Source organism: Hyperolius riggenbachi, chromosome 3 (genome assembly GCF_040937935.1).
Source record: "Hyperolius riggenbachi isolate aHypRig1 chromosome 3, aHypRig1.pri, whole genome shotgun sequence".
Taxonomy (NCBI): domain Eukaryota; kingdom Metazoa; phylum Chordata; class Amphibia; order Anura; family Hyperoliidae; genus Hyperolius; species Hyperolius riggenbachi.
The window spans coordinates 344,632,656-344,653,402 of record NC_090648.1 but is presented as its reverse complement, the minus strand read 5'-3'; the positions used below and the strand labels follow the sequence as shown (position 1 = coordinate 344,653,402).

The 20,747-nt window shown below is 44.2% G+C and overlaps 1 protein-coding gene across 7 annotated transcripts in view; it reads left to right on the top strand.

Annotated features, from left to right (window-relative positions):
- Positions 1-20,747, top strand: part of REEP2 (receptor accessory protein 2) — a 57,660-nt gene that overhangs the window by 19,557 nt on the left and 17,356 nt on the right. For 3 of the 7 annotated variants that reach the window (XR_011030470.1, XR_011030469.1, XR_011030467.1), the window contains exons 5-8: positions 129-248; positions 2,092-2,239; positions 10,850-11,010; positions 19,975-20,200. Coding sequence is in view for 2 of the 7 variants with exons in the window: in XM_068276998.1 (XP_068133099.1) it covers positions 129-248; positions 2,092-2,239; positions 10,850-11,010; positions 19,975-20,043 (498 nt within the window). In the remaining 5 variants the exon portion in view is untranslated. Of the gene's footprint in view, positions 1-128; positions 249-2,091; positions 2,240-10,849; positions 11,011-19,974; positions 20,275-20,747 lie in introns of those variants that run through there. The other 4 variants (XR_011030471.1, XR_011030468.1, XM_068276998.1 and 1 more) reach the window with 3 other exon arrangements.

Sequence of the window (20,747 nt, the reverse complement as noted above, 5' to 3'; positions counted from 1 at the left end):
GGGCTGCTTCACTGAGTCATATCTCACATATTACACTTAAGAAACCTTCAATTATAACCATACTCTGTAAATATTCATGGTTCCATTGACCAAATGCAAAATAATCATCTTTTTTTATGCCCTTTCAGGAAATTGACGAGTACATTGCTCAGGCGAGAGATAAGAGTTATGAGACAATGATGCGTGTTGGTAAAAGAGGCCTGAATATTGCTGCTAGTGCTGCTGTTACTGCAGCTACCAAGGTAATGGTAAGAACTATGTAGAGATTCACAGATTACTAAAAGTTTTATACTGTCACTATAAGATTATGTTATTATGTACTTTGTATGGTGCTTTCCCGCCATTAACTTATATGCTTTATCGCTTTCAAGAGACTGTTAAAAACTGGTGCCATGCCACAAGACACAAACTGGAAGTTAGTGCTGCCAACTTGTCAAAAAACTGTTAGAATTGCTTGGATGTCTTACAACTGACAGCATAAACCCTGCTATGTTACAAGCAACTGTGAGTGTACTTTGCCTTCTTAGGTGGTAGTATTTGCGATAATTCAGCTTTAAGTGAGTAACTGTGGCTACCCACAATGCATCACTACTGAATCTGCAAATTATCCCTTTAGGAGGGCTATTCTACCTCTTTTGTTCCTATATACTTTTCTAGTGATTTTGGATCACCCTGAGCTGCTTGAGTATTCTGTTGTACTGGTCCAAGCCCTATCGCATACAGCCATATCAATCCCTTCTATGCACTGATGAGGACCTAAAGTCCCAAACAGGCTGTCTGCATGTTGGGTTGATGTGGCTCTGTAAAATTTCTAAGCTATAGGCTTGCTATACACCAGTGGTTCTTAATGTAAGCCTGGCTTCACTTGCATAAAGAGATGATTCGCATATTCAGGAGTGATGCATTATGGGAAACCACATTTGCTCACTTAAAGCTGAAATATCACATACCTTATGTTTTAAAGGTAAATTACAGTGAGCAATGCTTTTTAGTAGGAGGGCTTTTCAGTGTCTTTTAGTCCCCTATATTTTCCTAGTGGTTTTGGGTCACCCCAAGCTGCTTGGATACTCTGAAGCAACTGTGAATGATTGACAGCAGGTTCCAAGAGACTGTGGAAACGCTAGGTTGCAGGAGACTAATAATGAAGCCGTATAACGGCTATAGCTCATTGATCATTTGATTGTTTTTGGAGATTTTGCACTTAAAGCCAGTCACTTTATTTGAAACATACAAAAATCAGTGTTAGATGGATGCTAACACTAAATGAAGCCACTGTGGCATGAGATTAGTATTAGCTGTGTGCGTAATTATATATTCATTATATTGTAGAAATGATGTTCTACAAGAAACAGCTTCTACTGTTATTTGGCGTTTAGCGATCACTATCATATTACAAGAGACAGCTGTCATGTTATTGGAGACTGTGAGAGATTTCGGGTGCCCATAGATTACTAAATTTTTGCTATCAACATCCGGACGATTTAATCAGGACATCTCCATCCCTGGAAGCGTTTAAAGGATTTGTCCAAGGTCCCTAAAAAACAAAAATCCACTTACCTGGGGCTTCCTCCAGTCCCTGGAAGCCGTCCTTTGCCCTCGCCACAGCTCCGGTGGCTCCTGGTCTCCTCTGGTGCACATGCCGACCTTGCCTGGTCGGCATCCGGGTTGGATTCTTTTTGCGCTCCAGAGTGCGGCTCACGTGGTTGCGCTAACGTCATCTGGACTGTACTGCGCAGGCGCTGAACTACTGCACCTGCGCAGTACAGTCTGCACCGGAAGAGACCAGGAACCACCGGAGCTGCGGCGAGGGCACAGGACGGCTGCCAGGGGCTGGAGGAAGCCCCAGGTACGTGGATTTTTGTTCTTTAGGGACCTGGGATGTATCCTTTAAGTTCAAACTGAAAGCCATCTGTTTAGTGTGGCATTTACGAACACATGAATATTTCATCTGTAACACAGTCCAGCCTGCAACTTTGTATTGCTCTGAGACATATCTATTTGCTTTGCATCCTTTGGGAGAAAAGCACTTCACAAATGTTATTGTACTGTATTCTTGTATTAAGTGGGTTGTCATTATGCCCTGTCTTTCAGGGTCAGGGGGTGTTATCAGAGAAGCTGCGAAGTTTCAGCATGCAGGATTTGACTCTTATACAAGATGATGATGCTGTTCACATGCAGAATCCAGAGCCTCGGTTGCGCAGTGCCTCCAGTGGATTAGTGGAAACCATTGCGGATCCAGGTAGAGATATCTAAATGTTCTCTGTCATATTTCTGCTTATACCCCTTTTACTTTTTTTACTTTGGAAAAGGTCATTCATGTCTCACAGACTGATAGTCTATGTGGTGTTATGAACAGTAGTGTAGCTAAGGAGCTGTGGGCCCCAGTGCAAGTTTTACATTGGGGCCCCCCAAGCACTCTATTTGTAACAATTGATACAGCGCACCAAAACCTGCCAATAGCAACTACAGTGTCAGAGGAGCAAGAAGGGGCTGGGGAACAGTTTGTTAGGGATTACCAATATTCAAACTATCTATAGAAGTGATTATTATGAGCACAGGACCAATAGAGAGATAATTCTGAAATTGAGGAAGGGCCCCTCTGGGCCCCGATGCAGTTGCAACCTCTGCAACCCCTATTGCTACGCCCCTGGTTATGAAGACATATGTGCATGGTTTGCTGAATGCAGACCTCATTTGCACATTACAGTGCTGAGCAATGGAGTTTACATAATAAGGTGTGTTAATGAACTGTGAGCCTACAGAATTAGAGAAAGGAAAAGACAAATGAAATGTTTCAATGACCAGTTCCTATCTTCCAAAGTGCTAATGTGAAGTGCAGGCATCTGGATTTGCCTGCTTGCACTCATTTCCTCAAGTGGCCCACAGCACTCTGATAAACGTATTCTAGGTTTTCACAGCAAAGTGCTGGTTCCTCCTTCCGCAGTTTGCACTTTTCACTATGATTGGCAACCTCCCAGGTGACCCCCACAGGCAGGGGCCCATCTGTCAGTGTGGCCATCATGATGCCCTCCCATGACAAGTGTGGCAACACCTAATCTGCAGGATGGATTCCTGTATTGGAAGGAGGGTAAATAGTTTGGGCCCCTGACAGCTCTTGCCCCCCCTGTGGTTGCAGGGGCCGCTCCCACTATAGCTATGCCTCTGCTTATAATTCTAAAAAGCCCATCTTTTGGTAGTGGCAACGGATATTGATTCAATACTTCTGCAGACCAGAGTGGGGTTGGGCTTGTTTACCCTACCTGGCTTGTTGGCAGCCTTTCAGAGGACCTCCATCTGTGAGTAGCTATTTATGTAAATTATTATTTTGCTTTCTGATACTTACATGCTACACTACAAGTGCTTCTCAGTTGGTGTCTTTGAGATTAGTCAGGTCAGTCACATGATTCTCCATGAATTCTACTTTATGTAGAATACATTATTATCCTGTAACTTTGAACAAACTGACAATGCTGCCAACCTTGTTGTGCCTTCAGGTACCTCTTGTAAGCTTCACATTGATTTTTGTGTACATGATGTAACAAACTTATCTGGTGTTGTCTCTGGAGGCTGCTCTGACAATGTTGAGCAGCTGCAAGAAGCTTCCTCTTCCTCTTTGTTCAGGCGCATCCCCGGCCCCCCTGTAGATGTGAGTCAGCATGTTTGCATCCCCGGCTTCCCTATAGACGTGGGTCAGCGTGTTGTTTCTGGCAATCTCCCTAGGAGGATGCGCGCAGCTCAGAGCTGCCTTTATAGGTTAAGGAGGTGTGTCTGAGGTGTGTCAGCTGATTCCCGTGGTCAGCTGACACTTACTGCAGGGATGTTGCTGATTGGTCCAATTTTCCTGGGGGCTTGGTCTGTGATCTATTCCTTCTATATAAGCCCAGGGCATTCAGTTACTCGCTGTCCGTTATAGCTATCAGTACGCTGAGCGCTGGACCTTGCCTTGCTATTGTGTCTAAGTCAGCTAGTTTTTCAGAGATACCTCTGTTTCTGATACGTGTATGAGCTTTGGCTATCCCCGACTTCTCGATTTCTATAAATCTGCTAAGTACCTAGTGCCCCAGGCATTACACATGAGTAGTATAAAACAATGGATGACACGCAAACCTTGTGTATCAAGGCAAAAAAGGTCTGTATTATAGATACTGACAAATCACAAGAGGGTGTAGTAAAGATCTGTACAAAACTATATACAATATACATCAAATATACAGCTCAGCATGTAACACTGGTATATCCATAGGTATGTAAGCAATACATCATCTGTGAGCTGCTTGTAGCAGATGATAGGCAATACATAGGTCAACAAATGCTGGCTGTTAAAATCCTAGACATAGTGCAAAGATGCATAACAAGCAAATCCATGTAAATCACAGTGACTGGGAAACACACCACTATATTACCCAGATGGCGCGGCGTTTCGGAACTGTAGTCCTTTTTCAATGGGATTTGATAAGAGGCAACGAGCTATGTGCAGTGCGGCGGTATCTATAATATTATACACAGCACCCAAATAGATGTTTTACTGCTTATTTATCTTATGAATATGATTGATGTTTAGGTGTGCATCCTCATTTGCTTTTCCCTCCATTACACATGAGTAGACCATGGCATACAAGAAGGCTGAAGGCAAGAAAAGTGCTGGCACTAGACTGTAGACAGGGTGCTTCACAATCTGTGCTCCCAGTGATGAGCCTGCAATAGATAGAAATGGAAACTAGGCACTTAGGTATTGATCTAGTCCTTGATTGGGAAATCTTTAGAAGCACATATGGATGTGGAGTAGCATCAGGGGATAGGAAAGAAGACAGGTTACGGCCTCTCAATACATAGAGATGGATGAAGAGTAAATGGGGCCTTAGGCAACTTAGTAACGTTGGCTCCATCTTATGGTCCTTTTCATAACCCGAGATGGGTGATAGGTCAGAGAAAGTTGTAGTTGGCCTCCTGACACCCAATAGCCCCCAGTCAACTGACTAGGTCTCCTTGTGAAAAACCCTGCTACCTAAGTGCCCAGTAGCTGCTTCTATCTGCTCAAGATGGCTTTTACTTTGACCTGGAATCAAGCTTCCTTGGGTTAAAATCAATAGCATCTGAGTACAGAATCTAGAAGTTTCCTATGGCACTGGAATCTGTGTGAGAATTATAGCAAGGACTTGCAGAGAACACAACAAGCCTACATTTAGGCACCATTACCAGTGTTGCCATATTTTGTTATGGTAAAAGGTGCGTGCGTGCGTGCGTGCGTGCGTGCGTGTGTGTTTGCATATTTGACGTATTGCACTCAAGATTTTAAAAAAACTGTCATTTTCAGATGTGACATGGGAGGTGCTCAAGGGCAAACAGGTAACATTCTTACATGATGGTAAAATGTATTAAGCCTGTCTTAACACACTAAATATAGATTATCATTTTCCCTTGAAGAACGATTGATTGTTGAGAATGTCTGTGCTGTTATCATCCTCCTTTAGTTTTCTGTTAAAGTGACACTGAAGCAAAAAATATTTTTATGAATATAATGAATTGTATGTGTAGTACGGATTATTAAAAGAACAATAGTAGCAAAGACAATAGTCTCATTTTTATTTTCAGTTCTATAGTTTTTTTTATAACTTTGCGTCATTCTCTAATATTCTCTAATATTTGCAATTTACACACTATACTCAGCATTCTAAATGATTTCACAGAGCAGGCTAGTGAACGTTTGCACTTTACTCTACGGAAAACACGAAATACAGTGACAGACACTTGCGATAATAAGCTTCAGAAGACAGAGCTCTCTGCGACTTTGAAAGTCGTGGAGCTCAGAGAAGCTCTTTTGCATAGATAACTGGAGTTTCTTAACACTTCCTGTATTGAGAACAATATTAGACTTATATTTCTGCTGCTAATGTTTTATTTCTTAGCTGTACAACACATACAAATCATTATATCATAAGTTTGTTTTCACTTCAGATTCCCTTTAATATTGTGCAACCCACCCACTTGAATGTGTAAAGGTGTTGTTGTATGACCCCTCAGCAGGGCCGGCCCTAGACTTTTTGCCGCCTGAGGCAAACTTAGACAAAATTGCCGCCCACACCCCCCCCCCGCCCAAGCCGTGGGTGGGGGGGGGCTGCCGAGCTGGAGGGGTAGCGGGCAGGAAGGGGGTATTGGGCCTATCGGTGGAGAGGGGGGTTGGACCTCCCCTCCTTCGCCTGGGTCCCCCGATCTGCGCTCCACCTCCAGCTTTAAATAGTTACATAGCAGCCGATAGTAAGAGGGATGGGCGGAGATCACTCATCTCTTCCGGTTCCAGCTTGCGCTCCACTGACGTCACTTCATGCAACCCCGCCCACTGTATTGTAAGTGGACGGCGTTGCAGGAAGTGACGTCAGTGGAGCGCACGCTGGAACTGGAAGAGGAGAGTGATCCCCGCCCGTCCCTCTTACTATCGGCTGCTACATAACTATTTAAAGGTGGAGGTAGAGCGCAGATCGGGGGACCCAGGCAAGGGAGGGGGGGGGTCCGACCCTCTCACCACCGCTAGGCCCAATACCCCCTTCCTGCCCGCTACCCCTCCAGCTCGGCGGCCGCCCCCCCTCCCCGCACCCACGGACAGGCGGTTGCTGCGCCCCTAGAAGTGCCGCCTGAGGCAAAAGTTTCACCCCGCCTCATGAGCGGGCTGGCCCTGCCCCTCAGAACTAGTATTTTATAAAAATTGAGGGTTGTAATCCAATTTTTTTCCCCCCAAAATCTTCTTTTCCTCAGTGCAATTTCAGGCTGGTTGCCTGAGTGAGTTGATGCCTGATAACATTTGTAAGACAAGAAGAATGGCACTGGTACTGGATATACAGTACTGTGCAAATAAGTAGCTTGGGGAAAATTAAGATTAATGTGAATGTAAACAAAAGAGGATGCAGTGTTACGACTTGCACTTTGCAATCAGCGATAAAATTGTCTCCTGGTAGCATGTGGAGCGCAATACAGGCTTCTTTTAGTGCAGATCAGAGCGGGCCTACTTGCTGCAGAACTAAGAGTGGAGAGGAGAGTGCTAAGTCTCACCCACAGAGGTATTGGAGCCACTCGCATTACATATGCTAGTGGTTTATCATGATTGGCTGCATTTTGAAGAGTGGCTTCATGATTGGGTCACGTGTGAGCAGAACGTTTTGCAGGACACGTGCTGCAAGTCTCACCCGCGGTGGTATCACTCACAGGAAGCGAGTGGCTGCCTTTATTCAGTGACGACTGCAATTTTTGAGGAGCCCGGGTTACTGTACCAGCAATTTGTCCAGCCTGGCTATGCAGTACTAAGGTATACTTAACCTTGTAGTCCACCAAATGTGCAAGTCCTTGTACTGTACCTCCAATGGGAGGACAGAGTTGGTCTTTTGCAGCAGAGACTGTACCAGGGTATGCTGGGCTATTTCTAGGATATAGTAAACTTCTGATATAGTAAACGGTAAAGGTGTAAGCCAGCACCTATTTAGTAGGAGACCTTGGGCAAGACTCCCCAACACTGCTGCTGTCTATAGATCGTGTCCTAGTGGCTGCAGCTCTGGCGACTTGAGTCTTTCAGGAGAAAAGCACAATATAAATGGTATTTGTCTTGTCTAAAGGCGGATCTACACGCAGCGATCCGGCGGCTTGATTAGCTGCCGGATCGACTCTGCCGCATCCCCGCGCGTACCCGCCGCGTCCCCGCTCGTCCGCGCATGCGTCGGTTTCGATCCCCCCTCGTCCCCCCTGGCGCCGCTCATCTTCCGCTCGATTCCCCGCTATTGTTCGCTCACGGGAAACGAGCAGGGAATCGGCCGCGGCTAGATCGGACCTGTCGGCTTTTATCAATCGAACCGCATCAGCGGCTCGATTGAAAAGACACATTGTACTGTGTAGACCCAGCTTATTAGAGCATGTCAGCCATAAATGTATCTGTTCTACACATTTATTCAGTTGTGACAGATTATCTTCAGAGCTTTGCAGAGAACAATAAATTAATCATTTAATTCACTTTCCCTCAGAGGGGATTATTATATAATGCCTTATCACAGTCTACGGCCAACGAGGAAGGAAGACGATTCACTTGCCAGGGGTTTTTAGGATTTGGATATAAGTGGGGCACACAAAGGAAAGAGTGTCCTTGTCAGGAATCAAACCCAAGACCTTGAAGCAGCAAAGCCTGGGTGTTAAGCAGCCCATACACTCAGCCGATTTTCTGGCCGACCGATCGATCGCGATCGATCGATCGATCGATCGATCGCAAATCGGTTGGCCAATCGACCGATCGACGGCCGATTTCGATCGATTTCGATGGATTTCCATCGAACTAGCAGGGTGGAAAATTTAGGTCGATCTGATGAGATTGCTTATCAGTTTGCATTGGCCTTAATGGAAATCTGATGGCAAAAAGATGCCATCAGATCGAATTTCAACAGATTTCAAACTGAAATCTATTGGAATTCTATCCTGGTAAAAAATGTTCTAAAAACGCATCAGATAGATCATCAGATGCATTTCTTATCTGTCTGCTGCCAATCTGACGAGTGTATGGGCACCTTAACTCACTGAGCTACTGTTAGATTATTGTACTGTAGCCATCGGTAAAAGCAGGATACCATTGATTGGCTACCTTCAAAGAAAAAGAGTAAGCTTTTAGCTAATAAGCCTTCTTCAGACTCTACTCCTGTATGCTGACAAGATGGTAGAACACACACCTTATATACATTTAAATATTGGAAGGCGGGTTATTTTTTGCAAATATAAATAAATGTCATTATATGAATTAATTACAACCGGGCATCACAAGGGTTCTTGCAAGAACATTTGCTAATCCCTCAAGTGTTGTGATGTATTTATGACAAATAGATCATTTAGTTTAAGAAAATGTGAGACAAATAAAAGCAAAGCAGTTATACTTACCTGGAGCTTTTTCCAGCCATGGGCTCCCTCCCAGTCTCCTCAGGATGCTCCGATCCTCCACTGGCCATCTCGGTAAACAGAATGCTCCTGGCCATGGGAGCGCGACGGGGGTGTGTATGTGTGACAGAGCGCAACTGGACGAGTTTAAAGGCTACTAATGGAGAAATGGAGTCGTAAAGGACCCAAACTTGTGGTCCGTCCACCAGAACAGACCAAACTAATCTGTTCTGAATGGACTGATATGACGGATCTCAATCCGTTTCATTCCACTAAATGGACCATTTTTATTGCCAGTGTGAACACAGCTTAAAGAGGAAGCAACCTTTTTACACTCTAAACAAACAAAAAAAACATGTTTTTCTGAAGTATGTAGATATAAAGGTTTTCTGTTGTTTCTTACCTATTTCCCTTTCTTAGCAACATTCACATTTTCCCTTAGTTTGTAAGTTTGCAAGGTCAGGTTCTCCTTCTACTGTTGCTTTTCAGTGATAGGGACGGTCAGTAAAATGATGATAGTTTTGAATTGGTGCATTTGATTGATTCATTTTCAAGTTGCATAAGTTTTCATAAAATTAACAAACATTTGCATCAACTCAGAATGTCAAACTCATTGACCATCCCTAGTCAATGATATTTATAATAATAATTATGATTATTAGAACACTGTTGCGTTGCAAAGTTGTATTTGGCATTGACAGCTGTCCATGTATTCTTCACAGTTATTATTTCACAGACGGAACAGTGATGTAAGTTAGACCCAAACCGTTTCTTTGGTTTCTGTTGCTTGAAATACCTGTGTATTGTTAGGTGTCGGTATCATCTTTGCCCTACCATCTTAGCCCTTGAAGTGATACAGGTATTTCACTTCCATGATGTAACTTGTTTCATCATCATTTAGTACCTTGAGAAAGTCACTGCAGCTACATATTATTGTTTGGTGATTCTTTCCCTTGCTATCATGTTTAGATTTGCACAAACCTCAGCAAAATTGTACAAAACGCAGTGATGATGTGAAAAAAGCAATAATTCACGGTTCACCACAACCAATCATAACTAATTTTTCACTGCTGTGACCACAGCAAACCCATATCTGGTTGGCTGTTTTAAGTTTTTATATTTTGGACTTTTTGGAACTTATTAATTAAACATTAAGATACGCCCCTTGGAGAGTTGCTGCCCATCGTGGCACTTTGGAGACTAAACTTGAATCATTCTCAGGTAATTTGTTGTGCCACTATGCATAATGGTATGCACTGTTGCCAAGTGACAGAATCGCACTAGCTGCGATGTATCACAAAAGGTCTCTTTAAATCCAATGACCAGTTACAGGATAGGAATTACATGCCATGTCATTGTAAAAAGCATGGTGACAGGAAGGTCCACCGTGACTGGCCTCCTGTATGTATGTGGGAGGAGCTATGCTCAACTGAAACACAGGTTACTTCTTATAGGCCACTATTGTGAACTGGCAGGGATTGGTTCACAGTGTATCAAAATATTACTAATATTGTTACCAAAACAATCTCAATAATGGGCATATCAAATTGATAAAGTTTTGGATGTTGAAAAAGCAAAATTATTCTTAAACTTTGCAGATTTACTAAGCCGACCCAAACTTAAAACTAATCATGCCTTGTAAAATAATTAACATTGAATATGAAATCCTGATTATTATTTTTTTCTGCATTTACCTTTGGATTTTGTAATGCTTTTTACCTTGTGTGTGTGTTTTTAAAGATGACGGTTGCCTGAATTTGATGCAGCTATCCACTAATCACACATTTTACACAATGGTGGAGGAGTAGCTAGGTAGTATGGTTGTATTTTCTATGTATGAGGCTGTGGGTGCAATCTGGCCAAAGGTGGTTTTTTTCCTCTTGTTTGGTTCCTATTTAAATATGGCCATGAGTATTGGATGCATGTTAACACCACATTTTCATTTTTGTAGCTCCTGTTGGTTTGGTAGTTGCTGAAGAGCCAAAGCATAGTGTGAAGTCAGATGGGGAACAGTCTGATGTGAAAACTGAACAGTCAGATGAAGATGCTCCTGAAAAAGTGCCCAAACGAACAGCAAGTGTCAAGAGTGTTAAAAAGGTTACAAAAGTGGAGGTATGTTTTGTTACAGTTTACGTTTCATAAATTTTACCATACTTAAAGGACAACTGAAGTGAGAGGGATATGGAGACTGCCATTTTAATTTCCTTTTAAACAATTCCGGTTACCTGGTAGCCCTACTGATCTATTTGGCTTCAGTAGTGTCTGAATTGCACCAGAAACAAGCATGCAGCTAATCTTGTCAATCCTGACAATAATGTGAGAAACACCTGATCTGCTGTATGCTCTGTTCAGGATCTATGGCTGAAAGCATTGGAGGCAGAGGATGAGCATGACAGCCAGGTAACTGGTATTGCTTAAAAATAAATAAATATGGCAGCCTTCATATCTCTCTCGTGTCAGTTTTCCTTTAATGTCCCTTTAAAAAGATTCAACAAAAATGGGCAGAATAAATGAATAGTAAAGCACATAATAATTCTTAACAGATGGCAGCAAACATTAATAAGTGTAGTGCTGTTACGTAAGCAGAACCCTTTTCATAGTTTTCCCACTCTAGGTTACCTGCCTCCTGCCACTTCTCTTCCATATTAAGCCTGTCCTTCCTTGTACAGAAGTTCTAGTCATGCTGATAGTTGGTCCCCTATTCTGACACTAACCCCCCTTCTTAATACCTAACACTAACCCACCTTCCCTCCTATTGCCTTACACTAACCCCTCTCCTAATGCTTTACACTAACCCCCATCCTAATGCCTAACACTAACCCACCTCCAAATTCCTTGCACTTACCCTCTCTCCTAATGCCTTACACGAGCCCCCCTCCTGATGCCTAACACTAACTCTCTCTCCTAATGCCTAACACTCACTTCTAATGTCTAACAGTAAACCTCCTTCCTAATGCCTAACATTAAACCCACCTTCTTATGCCTAATCCTGTCATCCAATGCCTAACATTATCTCCCCTCCTAATCCTTTACACTAACCCCTCTCCTAATGCTTTACACTAACCCCCCCACCCCCCCCCTCCTAATGTCTTACACTAACTCCCAGCACCCAAAGTACCGGACCTATTAGTCAAACTTCTAGTCGTTTGGTCAGTGATAACTACTGGCTAGTATTACCTAAATAGCCATAGCCGAACTATTGCCAATCGGCTACTGCTAGCGTATCGGGCATTCAGCTCACCAGCTTAGGACCATGTGACCACAATGTAACATTACGGTCTATTGAATGCCTGCGGAAACCAGCGCCCAATTCAACTGATCCCCAGAAGTTCTCCTTCACTGAAATTGTACAGAACTGCTCTGCCTCCCCCTCACCCACCCCCATTGTTTCTATTTACTGCAGCCCCACTCTTCTAGTACAGCAGTTCCTATTACATTAGCAGCCCTGCCTTTTAGAGGTGCCTGTCACGTGTTCCATCAGTGTGAAGGTCACCTGATCTTCAGGAGACAGTTAGTGGCATATTTTAAGATTCATTTAACTATATTTACATTACAAACAGAACATTTGTATCCGAAACTCAATCCATGTCGGGAAGCCAAACTGCTGTTCCTCCTCTATAAAAGCATTCTGTTTTTGTGCTGACGCACAACAGCTGTTTATATCCAGTGATGGGTAAATTGTAGGTTGTGTAAAATAATTATCTGCTGAACAAATTCAGTGGGAATAAGGAAGATTTAATTCGCAAGCTGATTTCAATGTGCAAAAAGCTGCTCACAATAAGGCCAGTTTGAAGATGTTCCTGTGCTTTGTGAGGGTGGTAAATGCTGATTGATGGGGGAAAAAAAAGATGTTTGTAGCACATTGTGCCATTTATACACTCTATAAGGCACACCACTGATTGAAATACCCATAGAAGAACTCTAGTAAGCACTGTTTATATTTTGTTTCCTAACAAAGCCTCTGCACCTCTTCAGAGAAATGACTCTGCAGATGTAAAGACAACTGGGGAAAGGAGGAGCAGTTGTCCACAGCAACAAATCATGTTTCAGCTATAACATAAAACAAGGATTCCATCTGGTTTCCCTGGGCAGCTAACCAATTTTTCTATAGGTTTCTTTGCACTTGCCTTGATAAGTCAACTATTTTGTCTGCTTTTTAGGGTTGGCATGACAGTTAGGCCTCATTCACACTTGAATTAGCGCAAATCACCCAACTAATGGGCCCATAGGGTTTCATTACACTTGCACTTTTTTAAAAAGCTCTAGCGGTTGAGCGTTTTGCCGAAATCGCGGCAAAACGCTCTAGTGTGAATGGGCCCTTACTGGGATAAAGGGCAGCACGGTGGCGTAGTGCAGCGCCTTGCAGCGCTGGGTCCCTGGTTCGAATCCCAGCCAGGGCACTATCTGCAAAGAGTTTGTATGTTCTCTCCGTGTCTGCGTGGGTTTCCTCCGGGCACTCCGGTTTCCTCCCACATTCCAAAAACATACGGATAAGTTAATTGGCTCCCCCTAAAATTGGCCCTAGACTACAGTACTTACACTACATAATATAGACATATGGCAATGGTAGGGATTAGATTGTGAGCTCCTTTGAGGGACAGTTAGTGCCAAGATGTATATATACACTGTACAGCTCTGCGTAATATGTCGGCGCTATATAAATACTAAATAATAATAATAAAAATAATAAAGTAGATGTGAAATATTTGGTGGTACCTCCTCAAGGTGCATAAGTAATTAAAAAAAATGTCAGGAATGGTTTCCCTGCATCCAGTGGCGTAGCTACAAACCTCTGGGCCCCGATGCAGGATCTGGATGTGGGCCCCCCCCCCGGCAACAACAGCCCCCCCTCCCCCGGCAACACCCGACGGATGCACACACATATCAAAATCCCTATAGCCAGCTATAGGTACCCCCAGTATAGGTAGTCAGGCATAGGTAAGCCAGTATAGTTGCCCCCGGTATAGGTGAGATAGGCAGGCGCCGCCGGTATAAGTTAGATAGATAGGTGCCCCCAGTACAGGTTAGCTAGGTGGGTGCCTCTAATATAGGTAGCCAGAATAGTTGCCCCCAGCGTAGGTTAGATAGGTAGGTGCCCCCAGTATAGGTTAGGTAGGTAGGTGCCTCCAATATAGGTAGCCAGTTTAGTTGCCACCTGTATAGGCTAGCTAGGTGCCCCCAATACAGGTTAGATAAGTAAGTGCCCCCCAGTATAGGTTAGATAGGTAGGTGCCCCCAGTATAAATTAGATTAGGTCGGTGCCCCCCAGTATAGGTTAGATTAGGTAGGTGCCCCCCAGTATAGGTTAGATTAGGTAGCTGCCCCCCAGGATAGATTAGGTAGCTGCCCCCAGGATAGATTAGGTAGGTGCCCCCCAGTATAGGTTAGATTAGGTAGCTGCCCCCCAGGATAGATTAGGTAGCTTTCCCCCAGGATAGATTAGGTAGCTGCCCCCCAGGATTAGGTTAGATTAGGTAGCTGCCCCCCAGGATAGATTAGGTAGCTGCCCCCCAGGATAGATTAGGTAGCTGCCCCCCAGTATAGGTTAGATTAGGTAGCTGCCCCCCAGGATAGATTAGGTAGCTTCCCCCCAGGATAGATTAGGTAGCTGCCCCCCAGGATAGATTAGGTAGCTGCCCCCCAGGATAGATTAGGTAGCTGCCCCCAGGATAGATTAGGTAGGTGCCCCCAGGATAGATTAGGTAGGTGCCCCCCAGTATAGGTTAGATTAGGTAGGTGCCCCCCAGTATAGGTTAGATTAGGTAGCTGCCCCCCAGGATAGATTAGGTAGCTGCCCCCCAGGATTAGGTTAGATTAGGTAGCTGCCCCCCAGGATAGATTAGGTAGCTGCCCCCAGGATAGATTAGGTAGGTGCCCCCCAGCATAGGTTAGATTAGGTAGCTGCCCCCCAGGATAGATTAGGTAGCTGCCCCCCAGGATAGATTAGGTAGGTGCCCCCCAGTATAGGTTAGATTAGGTAGGTGCCCCCCAGGATAGATTAGGTAGCTGCCCCCCAGGATAGGGCAGGTAGGTAGGTGCCCCGTCCCCATAATGGAGGGGGGGGGGCCGCAGCCGCGGGGAGGGCAGCCCGACCTCTCCCTCCCTTCCTCTCCCCGGGGCCCCCCCCTCAGATGCAGAGTGAGCGGCTCACGGAAGCGCTGTAGGCAGAACTCACCTCCGTCCCTGGTTCCAATCGCCGCTGATCTCCTCTCTGGCTGGCTCTGCATAGATGCTTACACACGCAGCTTCCTGTTTAGCCGGAAGCTGCGTGTGTAACAGCATCTATGCAGAGCCAGCCAGAGAGGAGATCAGCGGCGAGTGGAACGCAGGGAGGTGAGTTCTGCCTACAGCGCTTCCGTGAGCCGCTCACTCTGCATCTGAGGGGGGGGGGGGCCCGGGGAGAGGAAGGGAGGGAGAGGTCGGGCTGCCCTCCCCGCGGCTGCGGCTCCCCCCTACCAGCGCGCACGGGCCGCATGGCCCTCCAAACGGAGATGGGCCCCCCGGGCCCCTCCCCCGCCTCCTCAGGAGCCGGGCCCGGTCGCCAAGGCGACCGCTGCGACCACGGGCCCTACGCCCTTGCCTGCATCTGTTTCAAAGTGACCTGGATGCATTTATCCTTTTCAGTCTTTGAATATTGCTGCAGGTATACTAAGGCTCCTTTTAGATGAATGGATGAACTGCGTATGCTTGCCACAAATCCAGTAATGCATGGGCACCTTTAATTCTCAGATTATAAAAATGATGAACCGTCTATGAACAAACCTGAATAAGTATGTATAATTGATTAAAAGCATCGAGGGGTATTTGAAAAGCATTTAAACACAATTATAGCATACGCCTAACATGTACAGTGGAATGCGAAAGTTTGGGCAACCTTGTTAATCGTCATGATTTTCCTGTATAAAGCGTTTGCTGCTACTATAAAAAAAAATGTCAGTTAAATATATCATATAGGAGACACACAGTGATATTTGAGAAGTGAAATGAAGTTTATTGGATTTACAGAAAGAGCACAATAATTGTTTAAACTAAATTAGGCAGGTGCATAAATTTGGGCACCACAAAAAATAAATGAAATCAATATTTAGTAGATCCTCCTTTTGCAGAAATTACAGCCTCTAATGCTTCCTGTAGGTTCCAATTAGAGTCTGGATTCTGGTTGAAGGTATTTTGGACCATTCCTCTTTACATAACATCTCTAGTTCATTCAGTGTTGATTGCTTCCGAGCATGGACAGCTCTCTTTAACTCACACCCCAGATTTTCAATTATACTTAGATCTGGGGACTGAGATGGCCATTCCAGAATGTTGTACTTGTTCTGCTGCATGAATGCCTTAGTGGATTTTGAGCAGTGTTTAGGGTCGTTGTCTTGTTGAAAGATCCAGCCCCGGTGCAGCTGCAGCTTTGTCACTGATTCCTGGACATTGGTCTCCAGAATCTGCTGATACTGAGTGGAATCCATGCGTCCCTCAACTTTGACAAGATTCCCCGTCCCTGCACTGGCCTCACAGCCCCACAGCATGATGGAAGCACCACCATATTTTACTGTAGGTAGCAGGTGTTTTTCTTGGAATGCTGTATTCTTTTTTCCTCCATGCATAACGCCCAATGTTATGCCCAAATAACTAAATTTTAGTTTCGTCTACAGCACCTTATTACAAAATGAAGCTGGCTTGTCCAAATGTGCTTTAGCATACCTCAAGTGGCTCTGTTTGTGCTGTGGGCGGAGAAAAGGCTTCATCTGCAACACTCTCACATACAGCATCTCCTTGTGTAAAGTGCGCTGAATGGTTTAACGTTGCACAGTGACTCCATCTACAGCAAGATGATGTTGTAGGTCTTTGGTGCTGGTCTGTGGGTTGACTCGGACTGTTCTCACTATTTGTTACTTCTGTCTATCCGAGATTTTTCTTGGTCTGCCACTTCAAGCCTTAACTTGAACTGAGCCTGTGGTCTTCCATTTTCTCAATATGTTCCTAACTGTGGAAACAGACAGCTGAAATCTCTGAGACAGCTTTCTGTATCCTTCCCCTAAACCATGATGGTGAACAATCTTTGTCTCAAGTAATTAGAGAGTTGTTTTGAAACCCCCATGTTGCAACTCTAAAGAGAATATTAAAAGAGGAGGGAAACTCACAATTGACCCCCTTAAATACTCTTTCTCATAATTGGATTCACCTGTGTATGTAGGTCAGGGGTCACAGAGCTTAAAAAGCCATTTTGAGTCCCAGTAAATAGTTCTAAAGGTTTTGGAATCAATAAAATGACAACAGTGCCCAAATTTATGTACCTGCCTAATTTTATTTAAACAATTATTGCAACTTTCTGTAAATCCATTTGTGAGAACGCGGAAGAGCCGCCGCCATGATCCAGCGGCAGGCGGCTCTTTCCGCACACAGACGCGCCACACACACGGAGAGGCAGCCGCCTCTCCTCAGCATGAGGCGGCTGTCTCCGTGCAGGGACACATAGAGAACGTCGGACGCGGCGGTTGATCCGCATACCCCCGCTGCGGAGACACCGCAGAGCGGGGCAGTTGTGGCTGGGACTCGTAGTCCCTCAGGTTTTAGAGTGACGCGCGCGCGCGCACTCAGGAAGAATTTATGTTTAAACTAAGTTAGTCAGCTGACCAGGCTGGTCAGCTGACTCTGACTCCTCTTCCCATTGGTGCAGCACTTAGGGAGGTGCTGGGAAGAGGGTCAGGTATATATACTGCTAGCTGTTCACTTTCTCCCCGTCTGGCGTTGCGATCACATATGTGGGAGCACCCAGATCCGTAGTCAGATCCGTTAGTGTGCCGGGACCAGCTGGAGCTGTAATCCTACACTAAGCTAGATTCTGTTGATAGCTTAAAGTACTAGTTTGATTGTGATTATCTGTTATGACCTTTGCCTGCCTCGACTATCCTCCTGAACTCTGACCTTGTACCTCGTTATTTCTGATACTCTGTTGCCGAACCCCGGCTCGTTCCTTGACTCTGATTCTGCCTCCTGATTTTGTACCCTGATATTTCTGATACCCCGTTGCTGAACCCTGCCTGTACTTTGACTCCGCCTTTGCCTCTTGATCTTGTACTTTATCTGTCCGTGTGTGTACGACCTGGCTTGCCCGACCTCGAGAACCGACCTTACTGTTAGAGGCGGTTCCTCGCTCTGTTAGTGATCCTTCCTCCTGAAGGTTACTTTCAGTCTGTCCTTCCTACTGTCAGTCTGACTCCTCCCGTCTTGGAGAGCTCAGATCTGCGGAAGGAATCTGTGCAGTTCTCCTTACTGCACTGAAGCTTGTCCTCTGTATTACTGTTGCACCAATCACAACACTCTACTCAGGTGAACAGAGGTTAGCTAGTATATTGGATTATCGGTGATACTGCAGATCACATATAATCTGGTATACGTCTGTATTTCCTGTGATACTGCAGATCACCGGTAATCAGACCTCTCTGTGCTTCACCGATCGTTACACTATTAAACTTAATTTCACTTCTCAAATATCATTGTGTGTGTCTCCTATATGATATATTTAACTGACATTTTTTTTTTATCATAACAACCAACGTTTTATACAGGAAAATCATGACGATTAACAAGGCTGCCCAAACTTTCGCATCCCACTGTATATGCAGAAAGGGGTACTTTAGATGATGTTAGTCCCTGTTTATTTAAGGATTCTATAACAGTCAGGCTTTTGTTGACCAAGTCATTTTTTTCCCAGGGTGCAGTGTGGAGCCTCCTGCCTCCATCTCCAGTTAGAAAAAGTGCACATTCACGTTAACAGGGATACCATTTTAAAGTATCAGAAACTTGTGAAATTATGTTCGACTGAAGTTATTGTATTGGTGTGATGATCACCAGAGGACAGTCTCAGTAAATTTCTCCCACTGAAGATTATTACGTTACTTCCCCTCCATCCCAATAGGACGGGCTTTCTCAACCAGGGTTCCTTGAGGACTCTGCAGGGGTTCCTTGGCATTTTACCCCATCATGAGGGAAGTATAGTAGAGCACATTATAATAGGGGGTACTGTAAAAAGAAGCACTAAATTGGGATCAGAATAATGAGCACAGTATAAATGAGTGTCGGTGTAATAGAGGTAAGTGAAATTAACAGCCTCACCTACTTTTAAAGACCATGCCTCCTGAAAAATAAATGCAGAGCTTCCTCAAGATCAAAAAATTGTTTGCAGGGGTTCCTTGAGATCCAAAAGTTATTTGCAGGGTTCCTCCAGGGTAAAAAGGTTGACAAAGTCTACCATAGGAAAATGCATACTCCTCAGCCAAGCCGTACATGCCTGATCTGTGACTACCTCCCTGCACACTTAGTGAAATGATCATGAAAAATTGCTTTGACCAACATTAGTGATGTGTCTGTAAAGTACTTTGGTTTATTCTGACCACCAGTGAGAGAAGACAGGGATCTCCTAGGGGTGGGTGCCAGGGATGACGTAACTTATATACCATTCTTCTTGGGGCTGCAATGGATCATACTCTGATTATACATATTATCACAGTAGGTGCCCAGTGTTTTACTTCCACACAAAACCCACTCACCATCTACGGTTCCTAAGATAGTTACATTATTTAGGCATATTTCCTGACAGTAGGGACCTCTGGAATAAAACTTTGACCTAACATTCCATAACCCATACAGTTATCATATTTGCTTTTGTGCACAAGTAATTTTGCCTGTTTACAACTTACAAATCCCCAAAATACTGTTTATCTGCTGTGAATTCTGCCATTGCATTTTTGCATAGCTGCTGTATTAATATATTAACATTTTTTAGTGATCACTTCTCAGCTCTTTCTTCTGCTTCTCAGCTCAGAACAGCTCAGGTTTGCCAGTTTGCTAATGTTTACTAAATGTGTCTGACAAAGGAATGTAAGCAAAAAATAATTTTATCACCTCTTTGGATAGCCAGAAGCTTTCCTCTGAAGAACAAACTGCTGCATTTAACTGTTTGAATGCTGTTCTGCTGCATTTTTTAGTGGTAGATTTTATGCTGTAAATAATCTTCTAGAACAAAGAGGAAATGCTGAGATTTATACCACTTTAATTCATCTCTCATTTTGGTCACAGAACAAGACTGTCAAGGCTCGGCCAAAGAAGAAAGCTACAGGAACCGCTGTGCCTGGAGAGTCAGCATGAAGCCTTGTCTCTGTGTCCAGAGAATATCTTACACGCTGCTCATTTGAACTTCTTTGGAGAACTGTGTGCTACGATAGCGACAAGTACTACTACTTAAGGGATCACTCCACTCCTGGGCGTCAGTATTTTCAAGACAACGTGCATTCAAAACGTATGGGTAAATAGTATGCAGGGCTGCACTGAAGTGTGGTACTTGTGACATTAAAGTCGTGCTGGGATTCAGCACAGACACACTGACTCTTCATTAAGTGGAAAGTCTATAACAGTAATAAGGAGTATAAATCAAAAACAGGCAGACTTTTTGGCATCTGATATACCTGCCTGGACTGTTGCTGAGTTACATCCAACAAGATCTATGTAATAGACTGACTCTAGGTGCTCAGCCCTCTGCTGAATTCTAGTTTACTGGTTTACTGTGGCCTCACTACTGCAAATAATATGTACTTACAATTTTTTTTTATCTAATAATGAGAGCTGAAATGTTTTTTGTTTTGTTTTTTTGTTAATCTCAGTTGTTCAGCTTTTCGTATGCCTAATGACTGTAGTATAGGTGGGGCACAGTGATTACACTACATAAAGCATAAGCACTTTGTTAGCTATTTACACTATATAACAGTACACACTAATGCTTACTATTTATTTTTATAGTTTAATGGGAGGTGGCTTGCTGATTTGTCTACCTTTATTTTGCCAGAGTGTAAAGC